Source organism: Phaethon lepturus, unplaced genomic scaffold (assembly GCF_000687285.1).
Source record: "Phaethon lepturus isolate BGI_N335 unplaced genomic scaffold, ASM68728v1 scaffold8213, whole genome shotgun sequence".
Taxonomy (NCBI): domain Eukaryota; kingdom Metazoa; phylum Chordata; class Aves; order Phaethontiformes; family Phaethontidae; genus Phaethon; species Phaethon lepturus.
The window spans coordinates 17,288-36,163 of NW_010529654.1; the positions used below are offsets into that span (position 1 = coordinate 17,288).

At 36.2% G+C, this 18,876-nt stretch overlaps 1 protein-coding gene across 1 annotated transcript in view; it reads right to left on the reverse strand.

The window, feature by feature from the left end:
- Positions 1-17,418, reverse strand: part of LRRIQ1 (leucine-rich repeats and IQ motif containing 1) — a gene marked incomplete at its 3' end in the record, with an annotated part of 28,382 nt that extends 10,964 nt beyond the window's left edge. Inside the window, exons 1-10 of the mRNA XM_010284011.1 lie at positions 17,256-17,418; positions 15,951-16,062; positions 14,851-14,945; positions 13,552-13,657; positions 12,604-12,833; positions 10,645-10,719; positions 9,249-10,463; positions 8,141-8,293; positions 5,748-5,898; positions 719-912 (exon numbers count right to left, since the gene is read on the reverse strand). Of these exons, the coding sequence (XP_010282313.1) occupies positions 719-912; positions 5,748-5,898; positions 8,141-8,293; positions 9,249-10,463; positions 10,645-10,719; positions 12,604-12,833; positions 13,552-13,657; positions 14,851-14,945; positions 15,951-16,062; positions 17,256-17,384 (2,460 nt within the window). The remainder of the gene's footprint in view (positions 1-718; positions 913-5,747; positions 5,899-8,140; positions 8,294-9,248; positions 10,464-10,644; positions 10,720-12,603; positions 12,834-13,551; positions 13,658-14,850; positions 14,946-15,950; positions 16,063-17,255) is intronic.
- Between the last annotated feature and the right edge of the window lie 1,458 nt (positions 17,419-18,876).

Here is an 18,876-nt window from a genome sequence, read left to right on the forward strand (position 1 = left end):
GCTTACCAGATGCTTTTCATAAATCATTACCACATACAAGTAAAAAACACATTTTAGATACACGTACCATTTCCTTATTATGTATGTACCAGTTGTCACACGTAATTTCTACCTATCAGGTGCTAAGTACTTTTTAATGTCTTCTACCTAGTCCGAATAGTCAATATAAATAAATAAAAAAAAAGACCCCAAAAGCCACAGCCTTACTATTTTATTCATGCAATTATTTGTTGCTTATTGACAATCGTTTTCCTCTCTCAGATTCATAAGAGAATCATTTTCAGTGAATATGGCTAAGAGTACAGTTAGCAAGCTACTTTCCTATTTTAAATGTTGCAGCACAAACTTCAACTTTGGAGGATCAGCATCTATCAAATCAGCTTGAACTATTACTTATACATAGTGATAATAATATTTTTTTACATTTTAAACAGAGAATCAGCATCATATAATACAAACTGAAGACTAGATGCTATAAACAAAGGAGGGAAATATAATTACTGAGGGGCCAATTTTCCAAGGATTTAGGAGCAAGAAAATACTTAACTGCTAGCCATTTGTATCTTTGAAAAATCTCCCTCTAAGAGCGGAAAAAAAAAAGCCTATCTAAAAGCATGAAACATCCCACAGCAAACAAACAGCACATGATCAGCATTCTGTAAAATATAACTTTTAACAAAGATATATGCACAATAGCCACTGAATTCAAAGGTTTTACCTCCTGGAGGTTATTGCCTTGCAACTTCAGAATTTGAAGTAGGCCACAATTCTCAATGCCTTCAACTTCTGTGAGATGATTAAAAGAGCAGTCTAGGTGAATGAGAGTAGGTGCCTCACAAAGACCTTTTATGCTGATTAACTGATTATGGTCCACAATCAATTGCTGAAGACTTTTCAATGACTCCAGACCACCTGAAAATTAAAGATTTTAGCTGAATTAACCCATAATTAAATGAAAACCTATTGATTTTCAAGTACTAATATAAATACATTGAAAGTTCACAGTTTTCTTGTAACAATTAATATTAGCCCTGTATAAGGTTTAAAAATAATTACTGTATTTTGACCCTATCAAATATAAAATGAGTACAGTTCACAAATTTCTGAGCCTGTTAACCAAGCAATAATAACAGTTCATAACCCCTTTAGCACCTCTGTCGGAATAGAACATTTTTAGTGATAAACTAAGCTTTACTATGCTTTAAGCACTTTATAACTGCCACTCAGAACCTATGGGCTCTGTGAAATGCTAACAGCCCTTTTAACATCACCCCTCAGAATGGAAACAGTATTTATGTTTAAAAGTTAAAAAAAAAACTTAAAAAAATGAAATAATGAAAATTAAGTTATCAGCAAGGTGAGAGCAAATTGTGTTACAACTTAAGCCAGTACTACCCCTATTAATTAAGTGCATATTGTTTAAGGAATTATGTTATAAAATATTTTTAATGTAGAAATTTATAAAGAAAATTTAGTGTCTTCAAGTATAAAGCTATACTTCTACAGCCATTACACTTTCAACAAACTTACTCCTGCCAGCTAGTGTAAAGAGCAAGAATGTGTGTGGATTCTACCCCAAAAAGATGCAAAGGAAAAGGTTCTTGTCCACGTCTGTTTCTTTCACAGAATTTTTCCCAAATCATGCTCTTACAATGGCAAAAATCACACTATCTTTCCACGGTCTTATACATTCTAGATGTTCTGCAATGGCACTGATGCATGTGACTTGCTACAGGCCCAACCAGTTTTTCTGCACCTCTCTGATAAAACTCCTTTGAAGGGACACCCTTTACAAAACATATCTAAAATAAGGATTTTTTGAATTTACTTTTCTTTCATGTGTTCTTCACAGGATTATTTGAGGTAATACTTTGTCTGATCTTTATCCCACACAAAACTTCCCAAGTTCCCAAAAATAAGTTGGGCAAGCTTTACAGAGGTGAATGTCTTTGTGATTGTCCTTTGAGAATAAACTGGATTATGAGACCAGAGACCAGTTTGCACCATGGATTATTGAGAATACAGAAAAGGAGTTAAAAAAGAAAATGAACAATAAGTAGAAAACAGGAGTAAAAAATTAAATTCCAAAACTAGCAGTACATTTAAAAAAACACAATCAAATATAGGCCTTCAAATCATAGTAATTTAAAAATGGAAAGCACCTAGTGGAAATAACATAATCGCCTGATATTAAAGAGATAACATCCTAAATCTAAAACAAATGTCCCATACTGTAACTTCAAAACTGTGCTTGAGGAAATAAATATACAAACCTTTAATTATTCTGAAAGAATTTCAAACAAGCCCATGACATACTATCCTGACTGCAAGATCCTGCTCTTTATTTTCTTTTATGCTTGTACAAAAATAAAAAAGGAACCAGCACCATCTAGTGGTCTCAAAACAATTTTGTTTCAGGTGATGTTAAAATTAACAGCTCTCACAAGACTTCCTCACAAGAGCAGTCCTTAAATATCCACTTCTAAGTTATCAGCCTAGCATTACTGGAAGCTTTAAAAGCAATGAATTGGTCTGGAGTGGGATGGAGAGGAGAGACTGCACACACAGTAAGAAAAGGCAAGGACTTAATACAGGATCTGGAAGTTTCCTATTCTGCATGTGGCACAAAGCACCCTTTTTTACATCTCTTTCTCCTCATCTGTCTTGTTTAATTAGACCAAACGTCATTCGGAACAGACATACCAAGGCTACATACAATGGGATCACAATCTGTTCTGGAACTATCAAATGCAGTCCAACAGAAACATACACAAAAGAGAATAATGTAATACAAACAGATGGTATTTTAATGTTTCTTCTGCACACACACAAATTAAAAATAAGCATGAAAGTCTTCTGCACATTTCCAGAAGATATTGTCTGTTTTACATATGATGGAACCAACAACAGCTATAGCACTATATGGGAAAATGCATTCCATCAAAAAACATACGGTTTCAGCAAGATTTGTGGAAGACCTTTATATAAGTAGCTCTTAGCAATATGCAAAGTGCAGCTGGAGTCTGTTAGCTAGGGACTCTATCTTAGCTACCAACGCAGTTCTGAAGTAACTTCTATGTGTGACAAAGATGAATTATAAGAGAGCAGTGAAAGTCAACAGTGAACATGAAGATGAAAAAAAACACATAAAGCCTGCCCCCTCCCAAACTGAAAGATGTCTGATAAAGAAAACTGTATGTGCCTTCTTAAAAAAGAGTAGGTCCAAACAAGCATTTACCACTATCCACAGTTATGCATTGCTAGTCTTAGCACTGCCAGGATTTTAGCCAAAATACTAAGGCAATATAGCCACCCTACAAAAGCGTATTCTATGACTCAAGTCAAAAATGCTACTTTTTGTGTAATTGCATTTATCCATGTTCATACTGTTTCAGTCTCCTTTTTTCAACAGTGGAAACCATTTTTGTATATAAATGACTTAGGTGAATGTGTTTCATCTATCAGCTTAATAAATGTTTTATATTATTTTCCTGCTGTCCAGCAGGAAAATAAAGTACATCCACATACTATAAAGAAAATTAAAAGTCTAAATAAAGACAAATCAAATCAAAATAAAAATCTCCTTATCTCCTTTCCATTTTCAGCTCTGCAGTCTTTCCAAGTAACATCTTTAGATTTAGCACAGACGAGGAATACAACTAGAAAGTCACCTTTTCATGTTTCATGTTTCAATTTACACAAAATTAATTACTTCATCACATAATTTTTTTTCTTGACCATAAGATTTTACTTCAATGGACAAATTTCTGAAGATTGTTTCAACTTACACAAAATTAATTACTTCATCACATAATTTTTTTTCTTGACCATAAGATTTTACTTCAATGGACAAATTTCTGAAGATTGTTTCAACTTACACAAAATTAATTACTTCATCACATAATTTTTTTTCTTGACCATAAGATTTTACTTCAACGGACAAATTTCTGAAGATTGATCTCTGTTAAGACTACAGTACTGAAGTTATATAATCACCCGTTTTTTGGTGGCCTTATCAAATGTCACAGTATGTCATGCATCAAATGCAAGTCCCTAGATTATAGGTAGGTTGTTTAGTTCTGTTCTATCTGCTGTGCTGCCTTCTTGAAAGAAGTTTGCTACTTTCAAGCCCTGAGAATTCCCTTTCAAGTAATGATCTCACAATTTACTACTAGCTTTTCTCAACTGTTAATGTGGCTTTTGAGGGACCACTAATGGTCTTCCCTCTGTACATCACTCTAAAACCAAAAAACCGGCTTCTCCACTTACATACAGCAAAGCTCTTGGTTATTTTCACTGCACTACACTTTCCTGACCTTTTGTCAGTAGAAAAGGCTCTAGATCCTGATTACATCTATACCACATCTACATGGCAGAAGGCTCACAATGCAATATTTTTGGCTTGCCAGAAGCTGAGACACAGTATCTATCCCTTAGGCACTTCACAGTCCAAGTCCAGTACAAGCAGAGGTGCAAACACATGTTCATTACATGACAGATTCCTGGCTAGCCAACAGAAAACATGTCTCTCCTGGCAGAAAGATGCATCTGTTGAGTGGTCCAGGTGCATGTAAATTCTCACTGGTTGACTGCATGCTAAATGTACACCTGTTGCCTGCCAATTGTTGGACTTAACAAATATAACAAACTTAACAAATATAACAAACTGCCTTTGTAAATAGGGGTTGGCACACATGCTGTGCCTAAATGATTTACACGATTTTACCTTAGACTCATTTCTTTTTCCAGCTTTGGGGAAACACACAGTAATGAAGAGCCAGAGTGGGAGGGAAATATAGAATAATAGTTTGGAGCCAGAATGGGTAGCATTTTAGCAGAAGGAGAGGCCATGGTCCAGTGTTAGTATGGTTCATAGACTCAGATAATATGATTTCTATATAGCAACCTACTGTGTCAGTCAGGAACACAATGGAATTCTCTACAGTTGCAAGGCTTAGTTGTTTCTGTAGGTACTTCTTTTTTAGGTAAACTGAACTCAGGCTACTCACATATTCCAACTGAGTTAGTGCAGGTAATTTTAGGGGTCCTTCTATAAAGATTTTTAGTTCTCTTTAGCTGACAATATTTATATGACCTGGTAAATGGAATACATGGCAGGAGCTACGCCATACTACAAATAAATGTGAAGTTGAGTATGCTTTAAAATGCAGATCTGTTCTGTTTCCTCACTCTCCTTGGGCTTACCAGCTGGCTGGCCCTGAATCCAAGGGAAGTATAATCCTGAATATAAACAGCACAAAAATTGTTATATAAATATATATATGCTTGTCTGGAGCACAAGTCTTATGAGGAGCGGCTGAGGGAACTGGGGTTGTTTAGTCTGGAGAAGAGGAGGCTGAGAGGAGACCTTATCGCTCTATACAACTACCTGAAAGGGGGTTGTGGCGACGAGGGTGTTGGCCTCTTCTCCCAAGTAACTAGCGACAGGACAAGAGGAAATGGCCTCAAGTTGCGCCAGGGGAGGTTTAGATTGGATATTAGGAAAAATTTCTTCACTGAGAGGGTGGTCAGGCATTGGAACAGGCTGCCCAGGGAGGTGGTGGAGTCGCCATCTCTGGAAGTGTTCAAGAAACGTGTGGATGTGGTGCTTCAGGACATGGTCTAGGGGACATGGTGGCGCTGGATTAATGGTTGGACTTGATGATCTTGAAGGTCCTTTCCAACCTAGTGTTTCTGTGATTCTGTGATTCTGTGAAATTGGAATAATTTTTTATCAATTTTCTTACCAATTCGAGTGATTCTATTGTAGGAAAGTTCAAGATTTTGCAGATTTATACAGCCATCTAAGCCACAAACTGACGAAAGACGGTTCTTATTCAGAATCAGAATACAGAGATTTTCTAGATTTTCACAGTCAATTACCTGAATGTTGTTTTCCTGCAATAAAGGAAAATTAGAATATTAAATAGCATCTGAAGTGAAATAGCAGAATTAAGTGTAAAAAGATGGTAGATCATCATCATTGCTTATTTTTATCCTAAACTTCAAGCTAGGAGTAAGGGCATCTCTATTTTTCCATTGGGAAAATAAATTGATGAGTCATAGAAACAGCATTTTGTGTCCTGCTGGGATAGAACAAAAACATATCTTGAACTTCTTTCTGACTCTGAAAACGCCCAGAAGTTGAAAGAAAAAGTGTAAGGAGAAGTTAGAGTGGGCTTTTCCATATGTGCTTTCCTAGATTCCCAAATCCTGGAAGACTGAACTAAAAACTGCAATAGAAACCATCATATTTACTAGACACTAAGGAGGACAGCTATGATTTTGCTGGAATGCTATTTACTAATAGTGACAATCTGCATTTAGAGATATTTTGGTCACAAACATTATCACTGTTCGCAGCTAATGTTCTTCACTCAAGAGATCTTGCTCTTTTAACATCCTCCTTCCCAGGTTATTTTAATAATGCTTCTTGGGATTTTTATTTCACTATTTGCTGCCCTTGCTATTTTCCTCTGGTTTTCCTGCAGATGCTCAAATAAACAAAACTTAAATTGCCTGCCTTATAACAAACCAATTAAGCCAAAGAGTTTAATTCCTATTCCAGAATTAACATGCTGACTAGATTAAGGTGCTACCTTCAGCTGCAGGCAGAGACATGTACAGGTTTCCTTCGGAAGCTGTAACATTGATTCCTATCCTTGGACAGGCCCTTCAGTTGCACCAGTAAGTTAAAGCAGAGAACTGTTATAGCTTCAATGTTAGCTTTTGTATCAACAGAAATGAGGGGCAGTATCAAGTAGTAATGAATGTCCAAGGGAAACAGAGGCAGTTGCTTTAGCTATTTCAGAAACACCCATGAAACAATCTTTGACTGCTTCAACTGTCACAAAAGAGGCTGTTTCTTCATTAAGGCTGAATGGAAGAAAACTACCACACTAGGTGGCACAGCAAAAGTATAAATATTAAAAACATATTATTATTAAATTATTAATAAAGCATAAAGTATATCTAAGAGTTTTCTCCTTAAATAAATTATTCTGCCATATCCCAGTAAGGCAATCCTGTATGTTATTTAAAGCATTAACATTTTAAGATTAAAAAAGCAAACCACAAAACTGAAACTGTTCTGTAAGAGACAATATTTGATCTAAAATAATTCACTATAAATACCTTAGTAATCTACCTAATATCAATCTTAGTAACACTGGCAGCTTAGGTATATATTACACCCTTATACTAATTCTTTGCTCTTGTATTTTGAGGTACCCAGAATTATCAAATCCCAGAAATTATGTTCTGAATAGATAAGAGAAGTGAGAAAAGGATATAGGTATTGCAACCTGCCCTATTACAAAGCTCTAATTACTGGACAGACAACACTTCTTTAACTTTAATTATCGGCTCTCTTCTCCAAATTTAATTAAAAAAAACAAAACCAAAAGTCCCATACTTTGGAAAGAACACCAGTTACTGGGCAAGCAGAAACATTCAAGTTTCTATGAATAATAAGGACATATTAACTTTCTTGTGAATTGGTATTGTTAAAACACATGAAATAAGAAATGTGAACAGAGTTGTTTCATGTAATTTGTCAAGTTCTGGAACTAAGATGCATCACAGAGCAAAATGTTTTCTTTAGTCATTAAATTTACAAGGTCATGTGAGACACTGCAGTAGCAAGTACCTAGACATTATGCCTCTAGTGTAACTCACCATATTCCACGTTCACTCATGTTCCTTGAGCATATATGGAAGTAATTTTAATTAATATTCAAGGTGTGTATTGCAAAGGACTCTTCCTTCTACCTACTCCTGCTTAAGCTGAGCACCTGCTACAGCAAATGGCATTTGCCCACTCATGAATCAGAGAGACTGAGATAACAAAGATCTATCACTGTGCCATACTAACACTATTCCTAGACTGATACTATCAGGCACTTTTCTTAGTATAGCTTGATTCATTTGCAGGATGTTGCTTTAGTACAACACAAAGTGTTATATGCAATGCACATTTCCTGGTATAACTTTGTTCACATTTGCAAGTATTTTGTTGATATTTCTATGTTCTTAAGGCACTAAAAGTTATATATCGAGTCGGACGCAACTGCATAACCACCTAAGCAGCAAAACTGGCAGTTCTCCCCAGCATGTATGAAGAATCAAAAATGCTTGGTACCTCCACATTGATATACTTTAGGTCTTTGCAGCTACTTAGTCCTTCCAGCGCAACTAGTCCGCAGCGTCTCAGAGTCAAAACTTGAAGATTTGAACATTCAGATAACGTGGAGAGGCTACAAGCTGGCAAATCTTCAAGTGTAAGTGCTGTGATCTACATGCATTTATTGATAAATAAAATTAATTGTTTGTGTATTGAACATTCATTGTACAATGTCAAATTATGGTTATTTTCTTTAAAAAGAAAAAGAGACCAAAACTACATTCTACTAACGCTTTAGAAAATGCAAACAACTAATGTTAATCCTTTCATATAGAAAAGGATGGCAATGATGGGTTTGATCTGTTAAATGGGAAAATGTTATTATGAAAAGAATCTGATTTTAGCCTCCACCTTAAAATAAATAATACCGATGCTTTGTTAATGACATTGAATTGAAATGGATGCAAGATTAACACTAAGCAAAGCGGAATAGTGTGAATTGTTTCCCATCACGCTATCATAAATAACAAGTGAGTGAGTATGCAATAGTTCATAAACTATACATATAAAGTGTATATAGTCTAGTATGTTATCTCACAGTGGATACCGTGACAAGAGCACAGAGCAAACATACAGTGGTAAGTTAGTAAGTGGTAAGAAAAGTAAGTGCTGGGAACCAAGAGATGTTCTTTTTGGCAAAATACCATTTATAAGCTGATCAGCAATGTCTTGCTTCTGGAAGAGACTAGTCTTCTCAAAGCTCTAGAGGGGCTAGATGAGCAGGAGCTGAAGTGTGGACCCTCAAAGGCAAGACCATATTAATTTAGCAGAAAATAGGAGCTAGGAGCTCCTGCTTTTTACAGGTTTAAGATGCTTGATCATCTGAAGACTAACACCACACCAGCCTGCTCCACAGTGCTCATAGGAATTCAAAAGTCACTCTCATTGCCCTTACTCTGCACTTGTGCAGAGGAACACTCACTGAGATCTATATTCTGCTCAATTATAATCTCCTCCTGTTCCGAAACAGCATTCTGCTAACATACCAAATTAAAAAAAAAAAAAAAAGAAAAAAGAAAGGGATGGTATGGCTTCCCATTGCATTCTAAATCTTCTGAATAGTTACCTGCTGCAGAGTACTCCAAGGGCCACTATGAATTATCTTTTGTGTATTTAATGGAGGCATCTTGCTAACTGAACTTTTCCTTCGTTCTTTTTTTATAGTAGTTTGCTTTCTTTGGTTTTCTTCAAATATTTTAGACCAAGATTTACATGTGTTCATCCAGTTTATTCTCTTCTTCTGAATATCATCAGGAAGCATGAGTCTATGGGAATGCTCATCTGCATCTTGAATTCTATCCCAGGTCTCTCTGACTTCCTCATTAGCATTTCCTGTTAGAAACGCATTTTCCTTCATTGTTTCAGACTGAGAAAATTGATTTTTGACTTCTCTATTACAAGCATTTGGCTGGACATTTGGTGGACTGCTGCATATATTGTTTGCCTTATTGTCTACCATGTCATTGTCTCCAGAATTATCAGATTCACCCTTTGAAGTATGACTCTTTGGAGCTTTATTAAGATGTCTAGTTTGTGAGTAATTTTCTTCTGCATGTGTTACTGAATTTATGTACATGTTCTCAATATTCACTTGAGAAAAGTGTTCCTTCTTCTCAGAGCCTAGCATATTGGGTCTTGGTGTCATATTTCTTTCTGCTGGAATCATCCAATTATTTGTTTCACCCATCATTTCAGTCTGTTTTTCTTTTTGTTCCTCTACTTGCTTATTTAGTTCCTTTTTCTGTTCTCTTATTACTTCTGTATTTTCTATCTGCTTATCCTTTTTTATGTTTTCTTTGTTGTTTTCTCTCCTTTTACTCATCACAGCTTTTGCTCTTTTTTCTCCTAGTTTTCTCTGTTCTTCTCTTCTTATTTGCAACTGGTTTTCTCTTTCAAGTTTCACGCTTTCTTTCTTTTTCTCATATTCCTCATGCCTCCTCATCTGTTCCAAATGTTCTTGTCTTTCAAGTTCTTCTTGTCTCTTTTTTTCCTCTTCTTTCTTTAGCCTATTTTCTTCCATTCGTCTCTTCATTTTTTCCTCTTTTTCTTTCATTTCTCTCTCTATTTCTTCCAGTATTTTCTGCTTCTTTTTTATTTCATCTTTCCATTCTTTTAAGATGGGAGCATATTTTTTGTGGACTAAAAATGATCTAAATCTAGCTTGGATTTTCACAGCTGCTGTATTCTGTTGTTCTGCCAGGTGTTGTCTTTCTTTTGCTTTCTGCTCTTCCAAGGCCTTTTTCTCCTCTTCCATTTGCAACTGTATTTTCATGATCAATTCCTAGGCCAAAACAATTAGGATAGACTTCAACCACTTTTAAAATAGGGCAGGTGTTGGTACATATTTATCATTAATAAATAGAATCTGGTGTATTTACTGTTCTGGAATAACATTTATTCTCAAACATAAGATAGTAACCTCACAAGCTTTCGTCTTTTGACAAAAGCTCATTGAATCTTACCTCATGTTGCATGATTTTGTCTCTCCAAGCTTTCCTTTCTTTCTGTAACTCACCTTCTGTTGCAGTTTGGTGTTTCTGCACAACAAATTAACTTAAATGAATATTGTACAAAACCTGAAACATCACAAATCACCCTCTCTCCAATGGTCCACTTTTGCAAATGCCTGAATTAAAATTATAAACTCAGCTATGTGAAGATCAAAATAACACTTGCATCGGTAATGCAGATTTGGCCACATACTGAAAGATGCGTACCTTCAGAGAGTCAGCATCTTGGTACTGACCCAAACAACTGCCACCTTCCTCTTCAAATTCTGTACTATTATTGAAGATGAAAACTATGCTTATGAAACAACCATTCAAAGTACAGGTAGATAATAGAAACACAACAGAAATAAACACTCTGAAAGTAGCATGAACAATCCCCCTTTAACTGCAATGGTATGTTATTGATAATCTTAAAATCTCTCAAACACGAATTTTGTTTAGTAAAGCTAAAGAAATTTTTTTCACTGAAATTGTTTCTCAACTGAAAATGAAAGTTCAAGTCTATTTTCTCATTACATGCAAATAAATAGCATTTCCCTCCTTGCCCAACATATTCTCAGTCAGAAGAAAAACCTGAATGATCTGGAATTATATCTGACTGAAAATTAGGAGACAGTAAGTACCTAAAAACCAGAGGCTGATCCAGAACCACATAACTCCTGGTGGAACCAAAATAAATCAGTAGCAGCAAAATCAAATGCACAGCAGGACATGAAGGAACCAGTATAAACAAACTAGCACTTCCAACTTGGAGCACAAAGTCTCCCAGGTGCCTAAGCACTCTTTTTCATGCATGTTTAGAAGCATGCTATTCAGATAATAGGAGGCTAGACATCTAGATCCTTCTGTAATGGGGGAAGTTGGTCTCCATCTTGGACCTCCAAAGAGTGCACTAGTGACAGCACTACCAAGGTGTCTAGACGGGGACATGCCCCACCTTGTCTAGAGAAAGCAAGCCATTCTACATCAAAATTATGTGGGATAAAGAGCAGAGGAAACCTAATCAATTTTATGGCCTGTTGAAAAGTGAGCTATATCAGACACTGAACTTCAGAGATCAAAGGTCTTTTCACTTACTAAGCCCTTCCTTAATTTTGGTGACTTGAATTACCTTGCTGGGACAAAGATGCCCACCTCTTCAGAAAGTTACAAATTAGTTAACTGAAAATGCAGTGTTAATGCATCTCTCAGAACACAAATATTTAAGCTAAATAATAAAATACTGTGGCCCCACAAGTATTATGTGTGAGGGTTACATTCTTACACGTTCTTATGCTCCTTTATGGAGAGCTATCAAATTTTATCCTTCAGCATGCACTATAGCAAAACACAACTAGATACTCGGCAACCAGTCAACATGTGGAGTTATGTTCTGTTGTGGCAGAACTCAGTAGATGATGCCTGACTCAGTTTCCCAAATACAGACAGAAAAGGGAGTATTGCAACTTTTACCTTCATGAAGCACAGCACCAGCATTTCTGAACTGAATGATTTTGGTTCAGATTACTTCACCCATGATTTTTCATCTAAATGTGAAATTAGGGTGGGAGGTCCAAAGTAAGTAAGTATTTTCTATTAAGGTACAATGACCATTTTTCATTTGTGAGTAATTTAGCACAACTCTCGTTTCTGGTACTTTGGTTGGTGTCATAATAGAAAAAGTTAGTAAGGGCAAAGCCTAAAGAATAATTTAACATTTAGCATAGCATATTCATGCACTGTTGATCAAAGCAATAAATGCATAAAACCCAATGGACTGTACTTAAATATGTCTTACATCTCACTTTGGTATCACAAGTAGACGGAGTTTAGGACAGTCATACAGTTTGGGATAGTACTCTCTTTTTCACATTAGATCTTGAATTCAGATAGTCTAGACAGGAACAGATTGGCTTCAATATCATTAATTACCTTATGAAGAAGCTCTAACTTTATTCTTTCAGCCTCAAATTCCTGTAGACGCTGCACCCTTCTTGCATGTTCTTCTTCATTCTGTTTTTCCTGTGCTTCCCTCTCAGCTTTCCACTTTTTCCTCTCCTCGTCTTCAAGCTCCTTTTGTGTTTTCTCCCACTGCTCAAATTCTTGTCTACACTTTTCTTCTACTTCACGATGAGTAAGGCTTATGCTCATTTCAACATCAGCTATGAATTTGTAATAAACCAAGCAAACCTTTTATTCAATTTCCTAATAAGCACTGGGGGACATTAAACAGTCTTAAAGTATTGACAAGGAAAGGCTTCTGTGCTGATACAGCCAGCAACATATATCCACATACATAATGTGGAAATCAGAACTACAATGCCGCTCTTTTCTATCGGACGTATCTTATTATCATGACACAGACTTACTGACTCTGCTACAATCATGCTTATTCTACCAGTGCATATTTCAGGATTACAATTTGGTTTCAGGATGAATGCCTTCTGTGGCTATCAGTAGGGGTTTGATAACTGATGCACTCCACCCCAAAACATGCAAAGGCCATGGTGAAGGGAAATGTTCCCAGCCAACACAACTATAAAAAAAGTAAAAGAAGTTGTGGCCAAACCACAACCTGCTTTGTGCCTCCAATCTGGCTTCCATTTGTATTCATAATTATTTAAAATCACTTTTGGGTAGTGTTTTTTGAAATAAATTTCTATCAGGACAGTAAAGACTAGGATAATTTTGTGATCCTGAAATGAAATAAAAGCACAGGCATTTGCTCATGTCCAATTAATGACGTATCAAAATCTATTGCATACTGTAATGTGTAATTCTTTACAAAGAATGTTATGATACTCTTGAAAACAAAAAATCAGGAAATAGTGATATGATGCTAAAGATCAACTCAGCCAAACAACTAATGCGTTTGCTTACCTGTAACAAAATGGTCATCAGTGACCACTTCATCACTGGTGGACTGACTATTATAACTACATGTTGTAGCAATCTGCAAGTCTTCATTTTCAATTTCAAGTAGTACCTAATATAGTTTAATATTGTCATTAAGAACGAAGAAGCAAAATTAAAAGTATAACATTATAAAAATTTCCAGAACAAGGATAAGCTTTTCATCATATGACAAGTACAATAATAAGAAACTTACTACTGACTGGAATCCTTAGACACTGAATAATGCAAACGTATCAGTCAAAATATTGTTTTCTTGAGTAATAAATATTGGAGTATTTCCCCAAAAGCATAATATTTCTATGTGGCTTTTTAATATATTTTACATTTTGTCTTGGAAAAATGAATGTTTTGCATTTGGGACTTGTTTTACTTTCTGTGGAACTAAACACTATATTTATGCATTAATACTGTTATGCACATAGGGGAAGAACTAGTTACAGAGTAAATTTTTAAGAAGTCTATTTTAAAATAATGCTATGGGCACAAAGATTGCTATATTTCTTTCTTTGTTCTTTATTGGCAAGGAGTAATCTACTCCTGCTCATTTATCATCTGTTTATCACATGCTTGGGGCATATATTAATATTTGTAATGCAGCTGAAGTCACATAAATTGTGCTGTTCTAAACAATAGTCTTCTGAGAGCAAAAAATCATGGTTGCAAAAGTGCTCACTAATAAAAGCCAGACGACAAATTAAAAGTGATTAAATTATATACAGGTTTATGTTTTTTAAGAACTTCAGCAAGTTATTCAGTCAAATCCTATGAAAATATAAAAGAACTCAGGCTCATAACTCTTGATTTGTCTTTGAAACTTATAGACATTATTATGTTTACATTTTATATAAAATAATGGAATATATTAGGAGCAAGATTAATAGTAGCACATCAGCCTGATCATCATAAAAAGAATAAGATTAGAGAAGTTTAAAAGTGTTAGCATACTATTAGGATAATATTCTACAAATAATTAACAATATTCAGTTTTGTTTAATTTTGTTAATTTTTGTGCTCAGCATCTCAACTACTGATGCAGATAATTTATTCAAAATTTTAAAACTTATAGACATGGTGTATTACAGCTGATGTCCCAGTTCTAAAGAACTGCATATACAAACTCTTCTTAATACTTTATGGATAGTTTTACAGAAACAGAACTGAACAAATCTTGGTCTCCTTAGGAGGCCAACAAAACAAATTTAAGTTATCTAGATTACTTAATAGAATTTTGTTCACCATAAATATTGTTTAAATAGGGAATACCCTTTTTTTTAATTCTTCTGGATCTTCATTATATTCCAAAGCCAATTCTGCCAAGTAATCTGAAGCATGGCAGGAAACTACTCCATAAATGTTATCTAAAGAAGAAATGAATACATAATTTAGTACACAGAGAGAAAATCCCATATCAGTACTCAGTTCTGCTCTATACTGCTTAGCTACTATATTTCTTTACGCTAAAATAAAGCATTTTCTCCTTTAAAACTCTTAACCCCCACCCTTCCCAATTTTACTCAAATATATTTGGGAGTCATTCATCTACATTAAAAGCAGCAAATATGTGTAACTGGAACAGACACAATGATATTGTAAGAATCTGGTGACAGCAAATATGAAAGAGAATTCCAGAGCATAGAACACAGGAGAACATTTTCTGTGCAGAAAAATACAGTAGAATTTGTATCAGATAGGTCAAAAACTGAAAAAGAACTACAAAAATAATGAAAAAGTGTCCAGTACAAAAAAAAGGATAAAAAGAAACTTTTCTCAAATATCAAAACGTATAGACAATATGGAACTTTTGCTCACAAAGACCATTACACTAAATGAGTGTGAAAGCCAAGATGATGTGAAAAACTAGAACAGAACAGACAATGCCAGCTCTCTGGCATATAAACTATGAGCTTGGCTTCAGTCACAGAGCTGACACAGCACTATTGTTCCCAGTTACAAGGTCATTTCATTTAATGCTAGCTTGGATATCTCTAAAGACAGACTTTAAACACATCCTATGGTGTTCAGTTGTATCTGAACTCTTAACTTCAGCTCCTAGTGACTTCATTTTAAATTCTTATGAAGAGTCTGGGCCAGGTCCTGTTTCAGAGAGTGATCCTGCAACTTGCCTCGATCTATGGTTTAGCATCAGATGCGTTTTTAGAAAAATTCAATTCATACTCAGATGTTAATCCTAGAAGACAGCATTGCATGGTTTTATTCCTATTCAGCATGCATTCAGAAGCTGATGCAATAGATTTCACTGCTTGCTCTACTTATGAGTTTGCATTGTTTTACTGGTGATTGTTAGTCTACCTTCCACTGGCAAGATGAGGTACATCAATATTTTAACTGTGATCCCTGCTTACTTGTAGTTTCTTCATCTTCTAAGTCTTGCAGTATAAGCTTTTCAGCATCTTGATTTCTGCTCTTTATAAAGTTTAAATAGGAGAGAACTGATTCTGGCAAGTCATCTGAAATCTAGAAAAACACTTTATTTTGACGTAAAGTCTACATTTTAATCTCACAAATACATGACATGCAAGAATAGACTAATTTTGGCTTCACCTATAAAGCACTGATGGAGATTTAGTACCAGTTCCTACCAAAATTGTTCCAAATTCATACACTTTTTCCATTGTCTTATCACCCACTGCATAATTAATAATTCTCATTTTCAATTATGTTCTAATTAAATTTTTATTGGAACACATTTTAGCAACTTATCTTTCAGTATCTTCAGAAACATATTTCAATTAACATTTTCATTATAATTGTGTTGGACCAAGAAATTAAGGAAAAGGTTAAAACAAAAATTAACAAATACCTATGATGCACATGAAATTTTTCTTAAAAATATTCACTCTTCAAAAAATAAAAATTAGTTCTAAATTTACTAATGTTTAAAGTATGCATGTAAATCAGATGCTTCAACTTTCTTTATTACATAGATACTTCCTATTCAAAAGATTGTCTTTTACTGCAAGGATTTGGGAAAATGGACTGCCTTCTCTCAGATGTGTAAATTGTGGTAAACATTGCTGGCATTCAGTATGTCAGTGCATAAATAATTATCACTGATGCCTTTGCCTATCTTTATGTCACATCGAACATATGATTTATGGTCACATGTGACCAATATCATCTACCCTAATATCCTACAGATCAATCCTTTTGCTACGAGTCTGAAAGATTAAAATAACTGAAAAAGACCCAAATAACTGATGGGATTTCAGAGGAAAATCTTGCCCCAAAATGAGAAGTGATCCAAAAAAAGAGGATTTGAAGCACCAATTTATATGAAATTAGTATCAGGAAGTCTTAAAAAATAAGACAGTCTCTTGTAAGATTTTAAATGAAGAATCACTGGCTTATTCATCCAGATTTAATTTACTTCATTAGCTTTAATAACATCTGCCAGCTTCAGAGGATTCTAAAACAAATCATTATCTACACATCCGATTTTCTTACTTAAGCAGAATGCTGATATTCATCTCTTTTATTGTCTTGTCACCATTGGTGGTTACATTTTTCATGGAGCAATACTATTGAGACTACTTTTCAGAAGAAATCCTCAGGTTAGGTATGTCAGTTCATTCATCAGAGAAGGCTTCCCAACGCCCGTACTACTTTGAAGCAGAAATAGAAGCAGTTTTAGCCCACTGAATACTTACTGTCTCACTGTCACTCAAAGCGTCATCTGATACCTCTATCTCAGGATCATCTGCTTCAAAAGAGGAAACACTGATTCTGCTTAATTCAGTTTCTATTTCTTTTTCAATTCCTTCAATATCTTGTGACATTCTACTTTCCGCAGCGTCTTATCTGCTTTCAAAGCTACACAGAGAAAATATTAACTTTCAGCACTGCATGAACCAAAATGTAGAGGGTGCTCATTTAGCATAACTTTATTCAAACGTATTTATTGAGCAGTTGCCTTAAAACATGAAAAGGAATGTTTGTTCTGAACACCTCACTCCATACCAACAAGCAAAAAATAAGAAAAACATTACTTTGTGATAAGAGAATCCCCCATCTGTCTACCCCTCTAAATTTTGCAAGCGTTACCAAATTCGGATATTAAAAACCTCTGCTTGCTCTCTACTCCTTGTGGACAGTACCAGTGCCATGACCTAAGCCACACAAGAGGGTTTTTTTTCCATCCCTAACAGCTGCAAAGGAAAAAAAAAAGCTTCAAACAATACATATGAACAATTACAAAAAACCACTATGAATCCAGAAAGCACTCTAAGTTGGAATGATACAGAGAAAGCAGCAAGAAATGGCCTAACCCACACAAGTACACCACTTGTAGATGGATCCAGGCAGGAGGAGAAGGGGTCCCTTGCTGTCCCACTCTCCCTCTGCAACCCGCATCCCTCTCCTCACCCCTAGCCCCAGTTAAGGGACAGGGGAGGCAGCCCAGACCCGATCCATCAGAGGCTTTGAGCAGGTCCTCGTCCGCTGCTGGCTCCTGGAGCAGAAGAGACACGCTGAGCGCATCACAGCCGTGAAGGCGCGAAGCAGTTCTTCTCTGAGAGAAACTACACCTCCCAGAAGGCATCGGGAGGAAAGAGCCGCAGCCCACGACTACTTCCCGGAAAGACCGAGGAGCCACCCCTTTGCATGCTGGGAGCCGTAGTTTGCCCCTCAGGGCACACTTAGCCCTCCGGTCTCCACGATCTACTCCGTGTAGCCACTCACTTCTCGTTCAGCCGAGCTCTTACCGGAGACCCCGCCTTCCTGGCCACCTCCGGCGACCGACTGCCCCTCGGCCCTGAAATGCCGCAGCCCTCAACCTCTCCCGATCAGGCCCTCCGCGGGGACGACGAGAGCCCCGCCACCGCGCCTGTTAAACAGGGAGCGTCACCACGGCAACGGGGAGCAAGCGGCTCGGAAGGCAAGTGGGAGGACCCAAACTTCTCGAGCAGTTGGTGTTTCGCGCCGGTGCAGCGGCTGGCGGCTGCCCTCGGAAGGCTGCGCGTCGCGGTCGTCGGCGTGGCACGGAACACCTCGCAGCCCTTTTTTTCGTGTTTTTTTTTTTTTTTTACATTTTTTAAAAATTTATTTTAAGTAATGAACGGGAATTTAGTGTTCAGAATAAATTGGAATCGGCAATTAATCGGAAAATTAAAAAAAAAAGAATAAAAGCAGACCAAAGACAAAGTATAGTAAAGGTGGATTAAAATACAGTGCTTTTGCTTCATGTTTGCCAGGAGAACTCCAGAGGCGTGAAAATTGAAAAGCCGTCAGACATGCCTTCCGTGTTTATGCGTTGGAGCCGCGTCGTGGCTT